Source organism: Marmota marmota, unplaced genomic scaffold, assembly GCF_001458135.2.
Source record: "Marmota marmota marmota unplaced genomic scaffold, marMar, whole genome shotgun sequence".
In the NCBI taxonomy this organism is placed as follows: Eukaryota; Metazoa; Chordata; class Mammalia; order Rodentia; family Sciuridae; genus Marmota; species Marmota marmota.
This window is the reverse complement of record NW_026000026.1, coordinates 25,271,156-25,290,749: the sequence shown is the minus strand read 5'-3', so window position 1 is coordinate 25,290,749 and position 19,594 is coordinate 25,271,156. Positions and strand designations below refer to the sequence as shown.

Genomic DNA, 19,594 nt, shown 5'->3' with positions numbered 1-19,594 from the left:
GTGAGTGGGGAGGTCTGACCAGTGGGGCAGGGCTGGATGGGCCTGTGCTTCCCACTCAGTTTTCTCATTTCTCACCCCTGAACTGGCCAGTAGGCCCAGGTGTAAAGTATGGGTCTGGCCACAGAAGGGTCACTGTATTTCCAGAAGAGAATGTGGGGATCAAGGGAAAGTTGACATCTGCTATGTCATAGGCTGGGCACCCACCAGCTTACCACCATCTAGCAACCCCAGGAGGGTGTTGATTACCTATGAGGAGTCAGAGGCTCAGAGAGGTTGGTAACTTGGGTGAGACCAAACAGCAAGTGAGGCTTTGTTGAGCCTCTTCACAAGAACCAGGCAGCTCACCCTGGGTTGCAGTACAAGGAGTAAGGATGCAGGCAAAGCTGCTGGGCAGCAGCCGTCTTGTTCCCCTCTGTGTGAGTGATTGGTACAGACTAAAATTGCCCAGGGTCAGCAGTTATGTAGGATTTTGAGATCCTAGCCCAGTCCTGACAGGCTTTATAGGACCTGATCTAGCTCCCCCTCCCTTGTAGGCCCTCACTCCACAGGGAGGTCTTCAATTAAGCAGCAGGCCAGAGTCATACACAGAAGCCTTATAAAGCAGATCCCATACTTTAAGGGCACCATGCTGCCTCTCCTATGAGCATGATGGACACGCTCAAAGATTATTTTGATTATTTTGAGGTTTCTGCTCCATCAGTGACTCATTGAGATTAGAGTCTCTGTCTCCTTTTCTCACCATTTTATCTCTAGCACCCAGCACAGTTCCTGGCACATACTTGGTGCCTATCATATGTTTGTTGGCTGAATGAATGGGGCAATGGCAGAATGAAAAAATGATTAAATGAATGGAGATAGCACCTAAGTGATTAAAGTCATGGGGGCAGACTGAGTGAATGAGGAAACATGATAGAATGAGCCACTATCGTGTGCTGAATGGGCCTGACTGAATAAGTAAGTGGATGTTTGAATCAAGTGCAAGAGATTGATTGCCTAAAGGAGGGGCTTAGACTTGGACCCCTCTCTTCCCCCCTTCCCCTCCCCTCCCCCCATGCATACACCTCTCGCAGCCCCAAAGGCCCTTTGGAAGGTCAGGGCCCTAGGGGATATAATTTTAAAAGCCACTGTTGCCTGCTGAGCTCTCAGACCCTTGAGGCCAGAGTCCCAGCAGTAAGTAGCCTTGAGGGGAGCCCCAGAACAGCCCTTGGATAGTGGTACTGGCCACCATGGGAACAGACTGAGTCTCTTGTTTCTCACAGACCTCAAAGCAGATGAGAAGAGCTCATGTACCCTGCCTGAGGGTACCAACTCCTCACCCCAAGAAATTGACCCCACCAAGGAGAATCAGCTGTACTTCACCTACTCTGTGCACTGGGAGGTGAGAAGGAACCAGAGCTCACTGGCAGGGGAGAAGGTCTAGTCTGGATTTAAGAACAGGAGGCCTGATTCTGCTTCCTCTTGCCTATCAGGAAAGTGACATCAAATGGGCCTCTCGCTGGGATACCTACCTGACCATGAGCGATGTGCAGATCCACTGGTTTTCCATCATCAACTCTGTTGTGGTGGTCTTCTTCCTGTCAGGTGAGAGCTCTGTGGGTCAACAGGTGGAGAGGACCCAGTGGGGGGATTTCTGATTTGTCCTCAGGGCCCAGTGTGGGTCAGGATCTATGCTGGGCACCAAATATACTGAAGTGAACAAGATTCAGTCTCTGCTGAGAGCTCACTAGAGGAAATTGGATCTGTTTGCACACACATTCATTGATAATTCAGTAACACTTTATTGTTGCGTAGTCTGTACCAGGTGCAGTGCCAGATGCTGGTGATAAGGTATTGAGCAAGCCAACCAGTCAGTCCTCTCTGTCCAGAATCTACAAACTAGTGATGGGAGGAAACAAAACATCAAATAAGTAGTGGTATTCCAGATAGTAACAAATGCTTCATGGAGCAGATAAAGAGAGGGATCAAGTATTCAAAAGTGGAAGAAAAAGTGAAGGCTACTATAGGGAAGTCTTCTCTGAATGAAGGGGAAGAGCCACCATTCAGAGACCCAGGGAAGAACTATTCCAACCAGGGTTGCAGCCCTGCAGTGAGACATGCTTGGCAGGAAGCCCGATGGTGAGAGGGCAGTGGACAGAGGTAAAGAGACACTGATCATTTCAGTGTCATGAGAAGCAAAGACTGTGCAAGCTACTATTTATTAAACATTTGCCAAGGGGCCAGCTGCTATCCTAGTACTTTACAAACATCTCAGTCCTTCATCCCCATGAGCTAAGCCTAAAAGCATTAAGTGAATCAGAATCATAGAGTTTGCTCTCCTAACAGCTATACTGCTGCCTTGGGAGGTTGAAAGGCCAAATCAGGACAGGGGCAGCGGGTGTCTCTGAGCTAGTTGGGGGCACTAACAGGCAATGATGCCCGGAATGAGTCTTGAAAAGTGCGTAGGAGGCTGTCAGGGCAGCATGGGTATTCCCAGTTGGAGTACAGCATGGAGGTGAGAAAGAGACGAGCTGTGGACTCAGTGTTGGGTGAGAGCGAGCCTGGGAGAGATGAAGCCAGAGAAGCCAGGAGGACTAAGCCATGAAGAGGCTGAGATACTCTCCTTCCTGACATAAAAAAACAGTGTCCTGTGGCTCTCCCACCCATCGTAGCAGCCCTTTGTTTCTGCACACCTCTCTCTAGTCAGCTTGAGTGGAGTTCTGCCCAGGGGAGGAGCTGAAGTGGCCACATGGCCTAGTCCTGCTGGAGGGCTCAGAATACAGACAGCAGTTAACCACACTCAAAACTCTCCCTCCCTCCTCTGTTTCAGGCATCCTGAGCATGATTATTATTCGGACCCTCAGGAAGGACATTGCCAACTATAACAAGGAGGATGACATTGTATGAGGTCTTGGGATGGATGGGCTGGAAAAGGGAGGGCAGTCTGGGGTGTGAGTGTGCGTGTGCGTGCACGCGCCCACAATTTCTGACTGCAGTCACTCAGGCAGTAAACCTCAAAAGTGTTAAACGACCCCATCACATGCAGTGGCACATACCTATAATGGAGGTTAAGGCAGAAGGATTGCAAGTTCAAGGCCAGCTTGGCAACTTAGGGAGACCCTGTCTCAAAATTTTAAAAAAGAGCCTAAGGGGCTGGGCTTGTGGCTTAGCGGTAGAGTGCTCACCTAGCACATGTGGGGCGCTGGGTTCAATCCTCAGTACCACGTAAAAATAAAATAAAGGTATAGTGTCAAACTACAACTAAAAAACAAGATATTAAAATAAGAAAAAAAAAGAGCTGAGGAGTATAGCTCACTGGTAGAGTGCCCTTGGGTTTAATCCCCAGTGCCTAGCCGCCCCACCAAAAAATTTTAACTACCCAAAATGATGGGCTTGATATTTCTGATATCATAGTATAATAGCAATGGAAGAAGTCACAGGAATAAAACTTGATTAATATGACATTAAAAAATTTAAAACTGCATGTCAGATATACAAGAAAACAAACAAATGAAATGGCAAAACAATATTTCTCACAAACTTCAATAAACAAGTACAGGGCTAGGGCTCAGTGGTAGAACACTTGCCTAGCATGCATGAGGCACTGGGTTCAATTCTCAGCACCACATGCAAATAAATGGAATAAACGTCCATCAACAACTAAAAAATATTTTTAAAAAATAAATAAATAAAATAAAAGTATCATTTCCAGCTACAACTAAAAAAAAAAAAAAGGTCAGCTTGGTGCCAAAACTTTTAGAGATTTATTTAAAAAAAAAAAAAAGTACAGAGGAGCTAGGGATATAGCTCAGTGGTACAGCACTTGCCTAGCATGTTCAAGGGCCTGGGTTCAATCCCCAGACTGCTTCAACAACAACAACAACAAATTGTACAGAATTCTTTTAAAGAACTCAAAAACCTAACATCATTAATATAATGCTAAACATCAAATTTATAGACGAGGAATACATGGCCAGTAAGCTTATGAAAAATTGTTTTTGCTTTAGGAATAACCCCCCAGCTGGCAGATTCAATCATGAGAAAATGGTTTTGGACCATCAAATTGGCATAGATTTTTTTGGGACATTGAGAACCAAACCCAGGACCTTATACATGCCAGACAAGGGCTCTCCACTACGCTACATCCCCAGCTCTCAATTTTTTTTAATAGTACTAATTGTTTGCAAGATTAATATAAAAGCACCTTCCCATTCCACCCATGGAAGGGAAATTTGGTAATTTTCTGAAAAGTATTTAATAGTACTTCTCAAAAACTATAAAATAGCAACTTGCTTTGCCACAGTAATTATAGAATTTTCCTAATGAAAGAACCAAACACTTGGTCTAGAAACATTTATTGCAGCTTTGAAATATAATTTCAAAGAAGTGTTTATTGACTTGAGATGCTCATGATCAAATACCAACTGAAAATAAAAAACTACACAGAAGGTGTCACTTTTAATGTTTAAAACATATGTATACTTGGCACACAAACATATATAACAGACTAAAGCAAATATACCAAAACATGGTATCAGGCTGGAGATGTAGCTTAGTGGTACAGCATTTGCCTAACATATGTAAGACCCCTGAATTCAATCCCCGGCATGGGGTGGGGCAGGGGGAGAAGTATCATTATCCTATGTTAATGTTTAAACATTACTTAAGTATAGAGCATTACTTTTATATCTATCCGTATTTTAAAAAATTGTTCCATAGTATTGTTTTTTGTTTACTTGAATTTCAAGATATATACCTCCTTTTTTTTTTTTACACAAATATTTATTTCTTTTGTAGTCAAAAAATAAATAAATAAATAAAGTGCTCCTAAATCTCACTACCTAAAAATGACTAAGTTACCATCTCAGTGTGCTGGTATGCTTTTATTATTTTTCCATGCACCAAATTTGTAGAATCAGGAGACTTCTCTTTCATGCACTACAAGCATCATGTTTGTGGCATCCCTTCCCTGTATGACAGTTCTGAGAAGCGTTTTCTCCTATCATTTTACACTCCTGTATCAGAACAGTAGTGATTGACACCTGAGGGACTCTCAACCCAGGTCTGGGGTCCTGGGGGCCTGGGTCCTTGGGGGTGACTCCAGTAGGAGCTGTCCTCATCCTCACAAACCTGTCTCACTCTCTGGCCCTTTGCTACAGGAAGACACCATGGAAGAATCTGGGTGGAAGCTGGTGCATGGTGACGTCTTCAGGCCACCCCAGTACCCCATGATTCTTAGCTCCCTGCTGGGCTCAGGCATTCAGCTCTTCTGTATGATCCTCATCGTCATCTGTGAGTGGGCCACTAGGCTGAGTTTGGGGCCCAGAGGACCAAGGACCTGATCTGGAAGCTTAGCTCTTTTTCCATGTGCCTCGAAAAGGGTGGGCTTCCAGGGGCGATCTAAGCACTCAGCAAGAAGCAGGCGTTTCTGCCTCTCTGGGCCAGACAACTGCTGGCAGCATCCCAGCAGCAGACCCAGTCCCTGGGAATGGTAATCTCCTCATGACTTTCTAGCTTCATTTATGGAGCCCCACTATGTCCACTCTATCAGTAAAGCCTCATATCACTGCTGTGAGGTTGACTTCCTTTTGCAGTCAGGTTAAGTGACTGACCCAAAGTCAATACCAGGATTAGGACTGAACTCTTTAACAAACAAAAAATACTAGTGTATAATAGTCACAAACAGCTCTAGAGTCACTGTGCCTAAATTTGTATCTCAGCCTCATGCCTCCAGGCTTTATGGCCTTGGATAAGCCACCTAATCATTTTAAGCCTCAGTTTTCTCATCTGAGAAATGGAGAAACTAATCTCCCCCTTGCAAAGTCAAGAATGCACATTCAGTGAGTTGGCATTTCTCAGTCAAGTACCTGGATCTGTGGACTAGAAGCTACAGTTAAGATTTGGCCAGCCAGGGTCCAGAAGCTGCCGTACCCCTGTGAGCCCCAGCTAAGACCTAGTCTTTTCCTGTAGAGAGGAAGGGATATTGAGAAGGCCCAGGGAGACTCTTCTAATCCTATCTACCCAGGATCCTGTTAGCCTGCCCGAGGCAGGAACTGGGGACCTGGCAAATATGCCACCCTGACTGTCCCCCTTCCCTCCTCAGTCGTGGCCATGCTTGGGATGCTGTCACCCTCCAGCCGGGGAGCTCTTATGACCACAGCCTGTTTCCTCTTCATGTTCATGGGGTAGGTGTGAGCATGCTCCCAGGGGCTGGCACAAGGTTCCTTCGTGTTACTAACAGGCCACCCTTGGTGTGCGCCCCTCTGCCCTTTTCCCACAGGGTGTTTGGTGGATTTTCTGCTGGCCGTCTGTACCGCACTCTAAAAGGCCATCGATGGAAGAAAGGAGCCTTCTGTGTAAGTTTCCTAAACCCCCCTCTGGCATTTGATGGGAACAAAGAGACTCCTTCTTGGGCTCCTCAGGAGGAGCATAGGCAGGCCCTGGTGGGGATCAGGCAGGGACTAAACAGCAGCATGATGGAGCAGGGAGGATTCAGGTCTGAGGGTCAGCAGTTCTGGGCTTTTACCTGTAGGCTCACAGAAGGACCTCTCAGGGCCTTGGTTGTCCCATAATAAAGTAAGGGTTTGGACTTGGGTTATTCTCAGTCTACATTGTTCAATGGCTCAAGCAAGAGAAGAAATAGGGGACACAGAATGATAGGATTTCAGTTGGCAATGCCACAGGAAAACACTATGCCCAACAGGATAGTAGAGAGAATCACCTACCAGGACAGAAGAGGCCAGGCCCACATGACTGCCAGCATGTTTCCCAAATGTGGTGCCTTCATTTATCTGCAGTGAGGATGGCCCTTGCCTTTCCCTGTCCTCCGGGGGATCGGGGAAAGAGTTTAGCAACAGAAAAGATCATAGAAATAGGAACAGTCCTAGGAGTGAATCTCACCTAGGGGTATCTGAGTCCCATCTCCATGGAACATTTCTCCTTGTTCATACTCCTGGGGACTGAAACAGTGCCTAGCCCATAAATTTCAGCCAGGAAGGCAGAAGAGGAATTCTCTGCATTGAAGAACATGAAAAGAGGAAGTAGCCTTTGAGCTGGTCCTTAGAGAGGAGTTTCAGACAGAGGGAAGCAGCCAGCAGAAGGGCCGCAGGCTCTGGGATTGCCTAAGTCCCAGTCCCGGATCTGTTTTTTCCCAGATTGATAATCATGAGAAGCCCTTTGAGCCTGTTTTCTCATCTCTCCAGTGGGGATAGTTCCATCAACCTCTTGAGGTTGTATGGGTGGAAAGAGACTGTGCACGTAAGGGCCTTGGGATAGCAGAAGCCTAGGCAGGAAGCAGATACCCCAAGGTGATGACTGTATAAAGGCCCAGGGGCAGGAACATGAAGGAGCAGCGACCAGTTACTGGGTGGGAGGGACTGTGGCCCCAAAATGAAACTGGAAGTGGAAGTTGAGTGCCAGGTTGTAGGGAGCCATGGTCCTTGTGGTCAATAACTTGCCTGGAAATCCTGGCTGGCTGTTGGCCCCAGCATGGAAAGAAGGAGGCTTACGTACAAGTCTGAGGTTTTGGTTCCCTGTACTCACACAGCCGAAGATTCTGACTGACTAGAAACCACAGTCTGGCTTAGGAATTAGACTGCGTGGATGTGAACCTCTGTTCAACCCTCAAACTTTAGTGTCCCTGTCTTTAAAGGGGGTAATGTTAGTCCTTTTCTTCTAAACCTATAGTGAGGTTGGGTGAGATAGTGCCTGTCCCAGCATTTGCTATCCCTAAGATTCAAAGCTAACTGTCATTCTAGGTGGTTTGGGCCAGGGCCTAGGCATACATATTTTGTGAAAGTTTATTCATTTTCTTATTTAATGAGTATGTATTCTGCTCTGTGTTCTAAGTGATGGAAGTCCATCAGAGAACATGCTGTTCTCACTCCTCCCAGGGAACTCACTATTGAGGAAAGGCAGGCATGCACCTTCTCAGGTAGCAAAAATGCACTCCTTGACTTAAAATGGGATCACATCCCAGTAACCCCATCATAAGTTGAGAATATCTTGACTCAAAAATGCATTTAACACACTTAACCCTCAGAATATCAAGCATGGTTTCTCCTGGAGGCCTGTTGCTTTTACACCATTATAAAGTCAAAAAATTGTGAAGTAGAACCTTCGTAATTTGGGGACTATCTATAATTGCTCACTGGGATGAAAGTAAGGAAGGAGCCATTTCAGGGATCTAAGAAGGCATAGCACCAAGACCTGACTATTCTTGGGGGAATGCTTCAAAAAAGAATGATACTTGAGCTGAGTTTTGAAGGACAAGGAGGATTTGAAACTGGTCAGGAAGCCCCACTGGGAACAGGTGGGAACTCCCTGGATACAGCTCCCCAGCCTGGCCCCTCTTGCTCCCAGACGGCAACACTGTACCCTGGCGTGGTCTTTGGCATCTGCTTCATATTGAATTGCTTCATCTGGGGAAAGCACTCATCTGGAGCGGTAAGTGTCCTGTCCACTCCCTCCCAGCCCCTCCCCAGCAAGGGGGGGCAGCCAGTGGTATTCTGTCCCACTCCCCAGGGTAACTTCCTGCTGTTCCCTTCCCTTTTCTAAGTCCCCAAAGTTGTGTTCCCAGCCCTAGGGGTCAAGGGCTGGCTGGGGTTTCCCTAGCACTGCCCATTTTCTGCATGTATCTGGGCACTGGCCTCTGTAGGCTCTCAGTTGGCCAAAGCTTACTTCTCTAAAGGGAGGTTTTCATGGTCCAGCAGCTAGCTGGGGAATTCCCCTTTGTCTCAATCAAAGCAGAGCTGCCCGGCATGAATATGCTAGGTCAGTATCCCAAAATAGGACTCTCCTACCTAGTGTCCTGCCCTAGCTAGCCCCTGCAGGTAGAGCAGCAAGGGTAGGCAGGAATAGGTAGTCTTATCCTTTGAGTGGGGATCCCACCCACACCAGTCGGTTGTGTTGCCGGCAGCCACACATGGGAGTTGTGCACACTGAGGCTCACTGAGTATGGCTTTGGACTCTGGAGGGTAGGAGAGCAGGGCTGTGGTACTAGGGGGCAGGTATTTGCCACCCCAGCCTTAGCATGTAGAACCACCTGCCCCTTCACTGCCGGTGCCTGTTAAAGGTCCCCCGGTAAGGCTGCAAGCTCAGGAAGCTAGAGGACGGGGTTCTTCCCAGCAGCTTGGGAAACTGCCCTCAGGAAATAGAGTCATGCCTGCCTCTCTTTTCCCATACCTGGATTTATGTTCTCTTCAACATATTACTCCTGATGCCAGTTGTACATTATTCACACTTATAGAAATTTTGAGAAGTACAGAGAAATTAAGAAAATTAAAAATAACTCATAATCCAACCATCCAGAGATAAATACTATATAGATATTTAATATATGTTATTTTATTGTTCTTTCCTTTTATAGATATATTTTAAGTGGAATTACATAATTTAAAAATTATAAAATAATAACAAATATTTATATGGTGCTTACTTTGTAATAAATAAATATTCTAAATACTATGTATATTAATTCATTTCTTTTGGCATGATTTTTGTAGAAACTTAAATCATGAAACTGCACAAAAGAAGATGAACAAAATCCCCCACACTCCATCCAAGGAAGCACTATTAAGTTTTTGCTTGAGTCCTTTAAAGGCTCATATATGTGTAAATATTGTGTTTTCATTAAAATGGAGTCCAGCCAGACCCATGGCACATGCCTGTAATCCCAGCTGTTCTGAAGGCTGAGGCAGGAGGATTATTAGCTCAAAGCCAGCCTCAGCAATTTAGTGAGGCCCTAAGCAACTTAGCGAGACCCTGTCTCAAAATTTAGAAAAAAATAAAAGGGCTGGGGATGTGGCTCAGTAGTTAAGAGCTCCTAGGTTCAATCCCCAGTACCAAAAAAAGCACTGTACATACAGTGATATAAAGTGCTTTTTTGCATTTAGTGGTATTTTACTTCAACCAAATTGAAAGTGCTTTGTGCAGCTTTTTGTTTTTTCCCTTTTCTTCTTCACTTCTCTTTACATATGATGGACCACTTGTAATTTCCTCTCATTCTGGCCTTTTTATGTTCCCTTTAGGTTCTTAGTCCTTTACTTCCCTGTTCTTCCCCACTTCCTTCCGGGGTGATGAGCTTCTGGGGTGCCAAGTTTCCTTCTTCACTGGGAGCCCAAATGGCCTGCTACATGCACTCTACTTTCCCCACCCCCAGGAAATTCTTGGCCCCATGAGATTCTGGCCAGGAGCCCTAGAGAGAGGGTGGGCATCTGCAGAACCTTCTCCAAGATGGTAGACCTGCTGTGTGTGTGGCTTTTCCCTCTCTAGAACCTAAAAGGTCACCTTCCACCTTGGATGGACCCAAAATGGGGTATCGGGCCTCATCGGGTCCTCACAGTGTTGTGTCCACAGGTGCCCTTTCCCACCATGGTGGCTCTGCTGTGTATGTGGTTTGGGATCTCCCTGCCCCTTGTCTACTTGGGCTACTACTTTGGCTTCCGCAAGCAACCATACGACAACCCTGTGCGTACAAACCAGATTCCCCGGCAGATCCCTGAACAGCGGTGGTACATGAACCGATTTGTGGGGTGAGTCTTCGGGCAGGGGCCTTCTGGGTGGAAAAGGCCAATGTTCCCCTGAGACATCTACTTAGGAAGGCCCCACAGGGTGCTATGACCTATACTCCAGCAGTGGCTGCAGCCATACCAGCAGCCTTGACAAAACCCAACTTCACTCCATGATAAGAGGCCCAGATTGCAACCAGACTTAGTGTCAGCCTAGAAAACAGGACAGGGAAGGGGACAGAGGACGGTGTGATGAGACAAATTAAGACCTACATTTGAACCTTGAGCAAGTCACTCACCTCTCTGTACCTCATTTTCCCATCTGTGAACTGGAGAGAATGATGCCCACCGTGCCTCTCTCTCAAAAGGTTGTAGTGGCCCAATGGCACAGGGAGACTGAGAACCACCACCCTCTCTTCACACTGGCTTGGGAGGAGCTTGAGCTTCCCAGTGGCTGGGTTGTAGGCGGTTCTAACACTCATGCTCTGCTACAGCATCCTCATGGCTGGGATCCTGCCCTTTGGTGCCATGTTCATTGAGCTGTTCTTCATCTTCAGTGTAAGTACTGGCCCGTCCCCATCCCCACATGCCACCTTGCCTCTTGAGCATGGTCCCTCCCTCTCACCTCAGCACTCTGCCTCTTCACTGCCTATGAAATTGCAGATGGGTCATTTAACCTCTGGAAGCCTCTTTCTTACCCTGAAACTAAGCCACAGAGCTGCTGTCAGGATAGTTTAAAAGTCAGAAGACTGAGGAGATGTGCCAGCATACATCTGTACGGCATCTGGTGCGGTAAAGGGTGCCGCACATGGAAGCTGCTTCAGTGATGCTCCATCATCTAGCACCATGAGTAATAGCATTGCTGCATCTGCTTCCATCCTGAGCCCTTCCCATAAAGACGGGAATACTTGTCAACATTTCCCAAAACCTCAGGCAAGTGGAGGCAATGATCCCTAGTTGTCAGGATCCTTGTGGGCTGTCAAGGCGCTCGACATGCAGAAAGTGCTGCTGCTGGGACAATAATGACTGCTGGCTGGGAGTGCCAGGGGGAAAGTCGGCAGTAAGTCTAGCTGACCCAGCCGGGCGCCCAGAACAGGTGGTGCCATACCCCAAGTCAGTTTTGGACAAGTCTCTACTATTCCAGGGTAATGGTCCAGCCAAGACCTACCAAGACCCTGGCGCACCCAGACCTGCCTAGGAAAAGGGTCAGAGAATGAGGTGACTGCCCTTTGGCCCCTAGGTCTCTCCCAGGAAAATCCCCTTTATTCTGTCCTGTGTGATCCTGGACCAATTACCACCCTTACTCAGCCTTAATTTCCTCAGCTCTAAAAGGGCAAGGTTGCCCAGTGTGGGGGGTCCATGCCTATAATCCCAGCAGTTTGGGAGACTGAGACAGGAGGATTACAAGTTCAAAGCCAACCCTCAGCAATTTAGCGAGGCCCTGTCTCAAAATAGAAAAATTTTTAGAAAGGGTTGGGTATGTGGGTGAGTGCCCCTGGGTTCAATCCCTGGTACCAACTAAATAAATAGGCAAGATTACATGGGCTCGTATCTGTAGGTGAACATAAAGGACAGAGCCCAGCACCCAGCATGTGGTAAGCTGACTCTGAGTGGCGGTGGCTGCTGTGTACTTTTGATTATTTCCTCATGCTACCATGTTCAGGCTGGGGCCACCTGCATCAGCCATAGCCCCTCCCTAAGAACACTATTATGGCTCACCTCCTGCTCCAGAGAGGAATGGCCAGTCAGAGCCACATACCAGGCACACAGGCTGTGATGATGTCACGATGGTGTCTCATTACTGCTCTGGTTAGAGGTGGGATGCCAAGGGAAGGGGCAGCTGAGTAGAGGCAGGCCAGCTGAAGCCCGCTCTGCTGTGTTCACAGGCAATCTGGGAGAATCAGTTTTATTACCTCTTTGGCTTCCTGTTCCTCGTTTTCATCATCCTGGTGGTGTCCTGTTCGCAAATCAGCATCGTCATGGTATACTTCCAGCTGTGTGCAGAGGTGAGGGGAATGGGGCCAGGAAGCAGGGAGTATGGGAGCTGGGTCCAGCATGGAACAGGTCAATGAGGCTGTATTGGGAACTGGGTCTGGGTTTCCCATGGTCCCTGCCTCAGGCCGTGAATGTTGGACCAGTATGTTGCTTCCTTATCCAAGCCTGCATTTCTCAGCTTGAGGCTGGATTGGTGATATCTCCCTCACTGCATAGTTGTGTGAGGTAATGCCCTCCACTTGATACAAGGATGGTATCAGTGCCGAGTCCTCTCTAGTAGTAGTTTCTCCACCCATCTGATGCAGATTAGTAATCTGCCCTTCCTTTAGGAGTAAACTCTTGCAGAGTGGGTAAGTCTGGCCCTAGAGCTACCAGTGTGAGCTGGAATCTGGCTCTTGCATTAGTAGCTCTAGATCTTGAGTAGGTTGCTTAACCTCTGTGCCTTTTGCTGCTCCTCCAAGTGACAGGGATAATAATAGACCTAACTTGGAGGGCTGCTATTAAGTAGTGAATGAGTTGAGTTGATTCGTATGTAGTTCTTATGAAGTGCCTGACAGGCTGAGCTGGATAGTGCAGCCTGCAGTCCCAGCTATTCATAGGCGAGCCTTTAGGTTCGCAAGTTCAAGGCCAGCCTGGACAACTTGGCTAGACCCACTCTCAAAATAAAAATTTAAAAAAGGGCTGAAGGCTGGCATGGTGACCTCCCAGCTAAGTCAGGAGAATCACAAGTTTGAGGACAGCTTTAGCAATTTAATGAGATTCTCAGCAGCTTATTAAGACCCTGTCTCAAAAAATTAAACAAAAAAAGGACTAGGGGATGTAGCTCAGTGGTAGAGCACTTACCTAGCATGTGTAAGTCCTGGGTTCAATCCTAAGCACCAAAACAAAAAAAGTACTTACTTAATACATGGGATGTATTCGCTCAAGAAATATCAATTGTTATTACTTTTTTATTCTGTTGTTGAGTTTTTTAAAATCAAGGTATAATTTATGTATAGTAAAATTCACCCTTTTTATTTTGTACTTCTACATTTTTTAGAAATGTGCACAATTGTGTAACCACCGTCACAAAAAAGGTATAAAATATTTCCCTCACCTAAATGTGACTCTTACTGTGAGCCTTGAGCCCTTCAGCCAGCTGTGCAGTGTGGCAGGAAGAGGCCCTGGAGACAGCAGTGACCCCTGCTCTGTTTCCTCCTCAGGATTACCGCTGGTGGTGGAGAAATTTCCTAGTTTCTGGAGGATCTGCATTCTACGTCCTGGTCTATGCCATCTTTTATTTTGTTAATAAGGTACCACCCTCCTTGAGGGGATCCCCTTAGTGCCCTCACACAGCATGGTAGAGAGGAGAACGCTGGGGGGAAATCTCAGTGTCTGAATCTTTCCCACCAAGAGCAGGGAGAACCACAGTCAGCTAGGGTTGTTTTCTACTCTAGAATGTGCCTTTTTAGGAAAGAACAATCTGTGTTCTGTACATGTAGGAGTCAAGCCTTCATATGAAATCTGTAAGATACCCCTAGGACAATACTTACAGGCAGTATGTCACCTGTACCACTTTTAAATAGGAAGTAAGAGAAACTGATAATACAGTATCTCCCAGGGAACTAGATAAAAGAACAGGAAAGAATAAAAGTAGGTGATAGGAGAGTTAAAAAGCACCTCCTTTCTGCAGGATTCCACACAGGGTAAGTGTGGGCTAATGAACAGGACCCCAGCCTGTCTGACTAGGGCAGACTCACAGTGGACCTCATTGTCTCTGAGTGGCGTGAGTGAGGATGCAAACAGATCCCCACAGTACTGGCCCTGGCACAACTACAGTACTGGTAGACTGCTACATGACACATAAAGCAGACAGACTGTGGGAAGAGTTTAGGAGGCTCTGGGAGGCCCCTCACCTCCAAGGATAACACTGAAGACTCACTCTTACCACAGTATTTTGGGTCTCCAGAGCCTAAAAGCAAGCAGTCCTCTGTATGCAATCAGAGTACATTTGCAAAATAGAGTTGTAGGTCCTTAGGTTGAGGCTTGGAATACCTTTTCCCAAAAATTCCATGTCAGAAGAGAGGATCATTTAATGCAGTGCTACGCCCCTGTTTTCAGTCTGGTGACCATGCCTCTCTCTTCAATTCCAGCAGCTGGTCATCTAGCCAGGAGGTCAGCAAACTATAGCCCATGGACCAGCAGAGCTGTTCCTGAAATAGTTTTATTAGAATACAGCCGTGCTCATGTGCATATCATCTGCGGCTGCTTTCACACTGCAGTGGCAATTGAATAGTTGCCACAGAGACCATGTGGCTTATAAAACCTAAAAAATTATAATCTGGCCCTTTAAGAAAAACATGCTGACCCCTGCTGTTGCACATCCAGTAACAGAAAAGACATTTCTTCCTGACCCTCCCCATTCTCTTTCTGGACAGTGTCTGTCATTTCAAGGGTCTTCTTGATTTAGATTACAAGTCGCCCCCTGTAACCTCTACATTCAGACCTTAATCACAGTCCTTGGAGCATCCAGAATAAATTGGATCTCCCTTTTCTACAACCCATGTGAAGAGATCTCTTGTAAGTGGCAAATGACCAAAACCCAGTTCAAAAACAAAGAAAATCTACTAGCTGATATAACTGGACAGTTTGAGAAGTTTGGATTTCTCGTTTCAAGCATGGTTAAGTCTGGGCTCTGTGTCCACACCTTGGTTCTGTATGTCTGTTTTTTTCTTCTTCTACAGGTGGGATCTGTACACAGAGTAGAAAGCTAGCCCCTGGTGCCCAGGGTCTCCTCATTTCAGCAATGGGATGGAATATCCTGATTGACTAGCTTAGGTTTTGTACTAGGATTGCTGACCCCAACAGCATCACAAAGTAGCCAATGTTTTCCTCAAAACATCTCGCGTTTGGGGACAGGAAACAGTGCTGGGCAAACAAAGCCAGAGATCTCATGGCAGCTACCGCCTGCCTCTCCTACTCAGACTGCTTCTCTGTCTAAAGCTGGCTCCTCTGGCCCTGTCATCTTGTCTGTAAAATGAGGGCCTTGGCCCCCCTGAGCTCTCGGGGCCCTTCCAGACCTGCCTTCTTGTTCACCTTCTTCTGGTTTGAACACTGTCCTGCCCCCCTCCCCCCCGCCATCATCCCTCCCCCATATGCAGCTACAAGAGTCTTGTGATGAGAGATGGTAATTGAACCTGAAAATCTGGCCGTCACCTCTTAGGCTTGGGAGAAGATCTCATACAGTGACCTTTATTTTCTTCCGGGCTCCTGGCAGTTGTATGATCATGTAGCTGCCCATGAGCCTAGAACAGGCCCCCAGATTAGCTTCATTTATCACAACAAACACTGCAACACAAGTCCCTATCCTCTCTGCCAAGGCCTCCAAACTCTGTCCCTTTCACAGAGGAGTCTGAAATGCTTTCCGATGAAAGACGCTGTGAGATGTTAACTCTCAGGGAGAAAACAGGCCAGCGGTGGCTCTGGACCTTAAACTGGAAGCTGTGGACAGCTCTCTCCCCTGCCTGCTTCCCCACTTCCTCCTGCTCCTTCAGCCATCCAGGAGTGTTTCCGTGCTGTTCTGGGGACTATGCAGGACCAGGAAGTAGCACTGCTGTGGCCATTCGGTCTTGTGACATTCTGGCCCTGGCCCCTGAAGTCATGAGCAGCCCAGGCGACGTACCAGTCCTAGTTAGTGCCAGTGAGGGTCAGCTGTGCTATGAGCCCCTTCCCTTTGTCAGGCGGTGGGTTGGCCGTGAGGTGAGGGAGAGGGTGGGACCCGTTGCCGTGCTGCTGGTCCTAAGCGCTGTCTCTTGTCTTCTCTCCCTGTTCTGCCCCAGCTGGACATTGTCGAGTTCATCCCCTCTCTCCTCTACTTCGGCTACACGGCCCTCATGGTCTTGTCCTTCTGGCTGCTCACAGGCACCATCGGCTTCTATGCAGCGTACATGTTTGTCCGTAAGATCTATGCTGCTGTGAAGATTGACTGATTGGGGTGGACCATGGCCACGCCCACTCCATCCTCGGACAGGAAGCCACCCAGCGTGGGGAACTGCAGGCACGCAAAATAAAATAACTCCTGCTCGTTTGGAATGTAACTCCTGGCACAGTGTTCCTGGATCCTGGGGCTGTGTGGAGGGTGGGAGGGCCTGTAGATAAATCTTGCATTTTTCTTCATCTTGCAGTTCTGTGGGGATGAGGTTTTGTTTTTTGGGGTTTTTTTTGTTTTGTTTTTTTTCTTTTTCTTTTTTTTAGTGGGTTGTTTTTTCTTCAGTGCTAAGAAAGTTCCCTCCAACTGGAACTCTCTGATGTGTTTATTCAGATTTCTTTTTGGCTTGGGTTTGTTTTTTCCTTAGTTTTTTTAAACCAATGGATCCAGGATGGATAAATCCACCAAGATAACTGGGTTTTGGTCACTGTCTCCACCTCAGTTCCTCAGGGCTGTGGCCACCCCACGACTCACTGGAAGAGGCAATGCCAGGGCTGCAGTGAGGGTTCCAAGCCTCTTGCCGCCTGTCCTCACCATTGATGCCACAACAGCACGGTTCTAGCCTGGACAGCACCCTCAGTGCCAACCAGCCTTTGCCAGCCCTCTCCTTTCCTCTTCTTTCTTTCCCAACCTCTTCCCAGAGCTGCCCAAGGCAGAGCTTCTAGGCAGGGCTTCCAGCCAGGCCTCTGGGTCATCTTTTCACCACGAGCAAGCCCACGCCTTGGTGGATGCAGGAGATCCCCTGGAAGTACCCGGTCAGTTCCCCAAGACAGCAGGAAGCACCCCTGAGAAGAACAGCCAGAGGCGCTGACCAACGAGGAGGAGAGACGAGCAGTGAACTATTCTTGTGCCAAGAAACCCTGGACCTGGAGCCAAGTATTTCCAGAGTGAAGCACCCACATGTCTGGGTCTGGGAAGGGTGGCAGAGGCCGCTGGGGCCCTCACCCCTCAGGACTGCCCCCAGTCCTCTTCTCAGGGGGTGCCACTCTTTCTCACATGTGGTAGTGGTGGACCTTCTCCCCCACTCCCAGGGCAGAGCAAGGAGCCTGGAGAACTCACATTCCTCCTTTAGGTGGCTGGGCAGAGGCCTTCTTGACGTCCCCTGGCCGCAGTGTTTATACTCAGTTCTTTTAGCTGGACCCATCCCCTCCACTTCTCACCTGAGTTCTTGTTGGGGGCACCCAGAAAACTGCTGTGAGAAGGAAGATGGTAAGTTCTGTCGTTCCTTCCCCAATTCCACCAGGAACAAGCAAGAAGTTTAGTTTCCCCGAGCTGGAAGGAGTTTGCTCATGTGGCTGGCCTGGTCCTCCACAGACCCCCACTCTTCTTGCCCATGCCCACCCTGTTGAAGTCACAGACGTTTGCTCTTAAATTGTAAGAGACCAAATCCACCTGGGATGAGTGTTTAAGTAATAGCCACTCACCCTTGCTCCAGTCCTTGGGCTCCAACCATGAGACTAAGCTCAGGATGCTGGTGAAGCCAGGAATACACCCCTCCCTTCTCCACCTCAGAGTCCCCCAGGGCCCTGCCAGCTCCCCATGAGTCAAACCAGTAAACTTCCCAGTCTCACCACGTAGCAACTCCTTGGTGCCAAGCGGCGTCCATCAAGAATCAGGCTGGAGAAAAGGGAACCAAGCTGTAGGGAATGATATTTGGAATCTATTGATAGTTCAAATCTTGACATTTTTTTTCCCCCTAAGAAATTCTTATTTGGGGGGGAGTGGGAAAATGGACTCCTCAAAGGGTTCAAACATCGTCGATTTTTCTGACTTTTTTAATCGTCATCATCATTATTTTTAATTAAATGCCTGTATGCCTTTTTTTGGTCCAATTGTAAATAAAAATGCCATTGTCCTGTTGTGATGTCTTAAGTCACATGCAGGGGTTGGGGTGTGATGTGTGATAGCCTCCCTAATGAACTGAGTGTTGCTCTTGATGTTCAGTCTCCTCTCTGGCTTTCTAGGGTTCAGGCCAACACTGTTTCCTGTCTGGTACAAGTCCATAGTCTTGCGCCATCTGCTCGGCTCCTCCACACCAAATTGTAAGCATTTACACCACCCTCTGATCCAACAAGCAGGAAATGGCAATCAGGTGTGCGTTTTGGAAGCAGTCCTGGTTTTGGATTCCCAGCTCCAATATTTTATTGCCAGGTCATTTTACCCTCTATCATGTAGGGCATCTTCAAATGAAGCAATAGAAATTTAGGTCAAAGGGCTGGGAGTGTGGAAAGCATGTGCTTAGCATACTTGAAAAGGCCTTGGATTCAATCCCTAGCATAAAAAAAAAAAAAAAAGATATATAGAGAGGCTGAGTCAGGACAATCTCAAGTTCAAGGCCAGCATGGGCAACTTAGCAAGCCTCTGTCTCAAGAAATAAAAAAGACGGGCTGGAGTTGTGGCTCAGTGGTAGAGCACTTGCCTAGCATGTTTGAACCCTTTGAGGGTCCCTCACATAGTAGTAGGTGCTCAATCACCTATTCCCTCCTCACTCATCAAAGGTGAGTCTCAAAGGCTAGTAATCTAAGTTTGGTAATGACTCAAACTTAAGGAAATTTTTTCTTAAATATTTATTTTTTAGTTGTAGTTGGACACAACACCTTTATTTTATTTATTTGTTTTTATGTGGTGCTGAAGATCGAACCCAGAGCCTCACACACGCTAGGCTAGTGCTCTAATGCTGAGCCACAGCCCAGCCCCTCAATATAAGGAAATTTATAGGCCTAGAAACTTGCAGTTGGACCCATGCTGGCTCAGAAGTCAGCACCCTGGAACCCTGAAGGCCATCACATTATGAAATTGCCATGCCGATGCTCCCATAGGAGGACTGAGTTGGTAGTGTGACCTCCCACAGACAACAGTCTAGCTACATCACCGATGTGAACAGACAAAAACTCACTCCTGATGCTTGGTCTAAGCAAATCAAGGTACACTCCCCCCGTTGCCAAGAGTTGATTCAAGTTATGATCCAGTTCTAGCCAATTCAGATACAGGGCCAGGAAAGTAACAGTAGGTTCTGGAAAGGTTTCTTCCTTTTTAAGGGGAGTCAACAGTAACTGCCATATCCCATTGTAATGCTTAGAGATATGGCCACCACTTAGCACCAATCCAAGGACAACACCAACATAAAGGATGGCAGATCAGAGAAGAA

At 47.3% G+C, this 19,594-nt stretch overlaps 1 protein-coding gene across 2 annotated transcripts in view; it reads left to right on the top strand.

Moving 5' to 3' along the window:
* Nucleotides 1-18,306, top strand: part of Tm9sf4 (transmembrane 9 superfamily member 4) — a 50,743-nt gene extending 32,437 nt beyond the window's left edge. For both annotated transcript variants that reach the window (XM_015481772.2, XM_048811122.1), the window contains 12 exons: nucleotides 1,260-1,378; nucleotides 1,470-1,581; nucleotides 2,807-2,877; nucleotides 5,136-5,268; nucleotides 6,080-6,161; nucleotides 6,257-6,332; nucleotides 8,338-8,421; nucleotides 10,333-10,508; nucleotides 10,979-11,042; nucleotides 12,371-12,490; nucleotides 13,682-13,771; nucleotides 16,298-18,306. In XM_015481772.2, the coding sequence (XP_015337258.1) occupies nucleotides 1,260-1,378; nucleotides 1,470-1,581; nucleotides 2,807-2,877; nucleotides 5,136-5,268; nucleotides 6,080-6,161; nucleotides 6,257-6,332; nucleotides 8,338-8,421; nucleotides 10,333-10,508; nucleotides 10,979-11,042; nucleotides 12,371-12,490; nucleotides 13,682-13,771; nucleotides 16,298-16,447 (1,277 nt within the window). In that variant the 3' untranslated portion in view covers nucleotides 16,448-18,306. The remainder of the gene's footprint in view (nucleotides 1-1,259; nucleotides 1,379-1,469; nucleotides 1,582-2,806; nucleotides 2,878-5,135; nucleotides 5,269-6,079; nucleotides 6,162-6,256; nucleotides 6,333-8,337; nucleotides 8,422-10,332; nucleotides 10,509-10,978; nucleotides 11,043-12,370; nucleotides 12,491-13,681; nucleotides 13,772-16,297) is intronic.
* The last annotated feature ends 1,288 nt before the right edge of the window (nucleotides 18,307-19,594 follow it).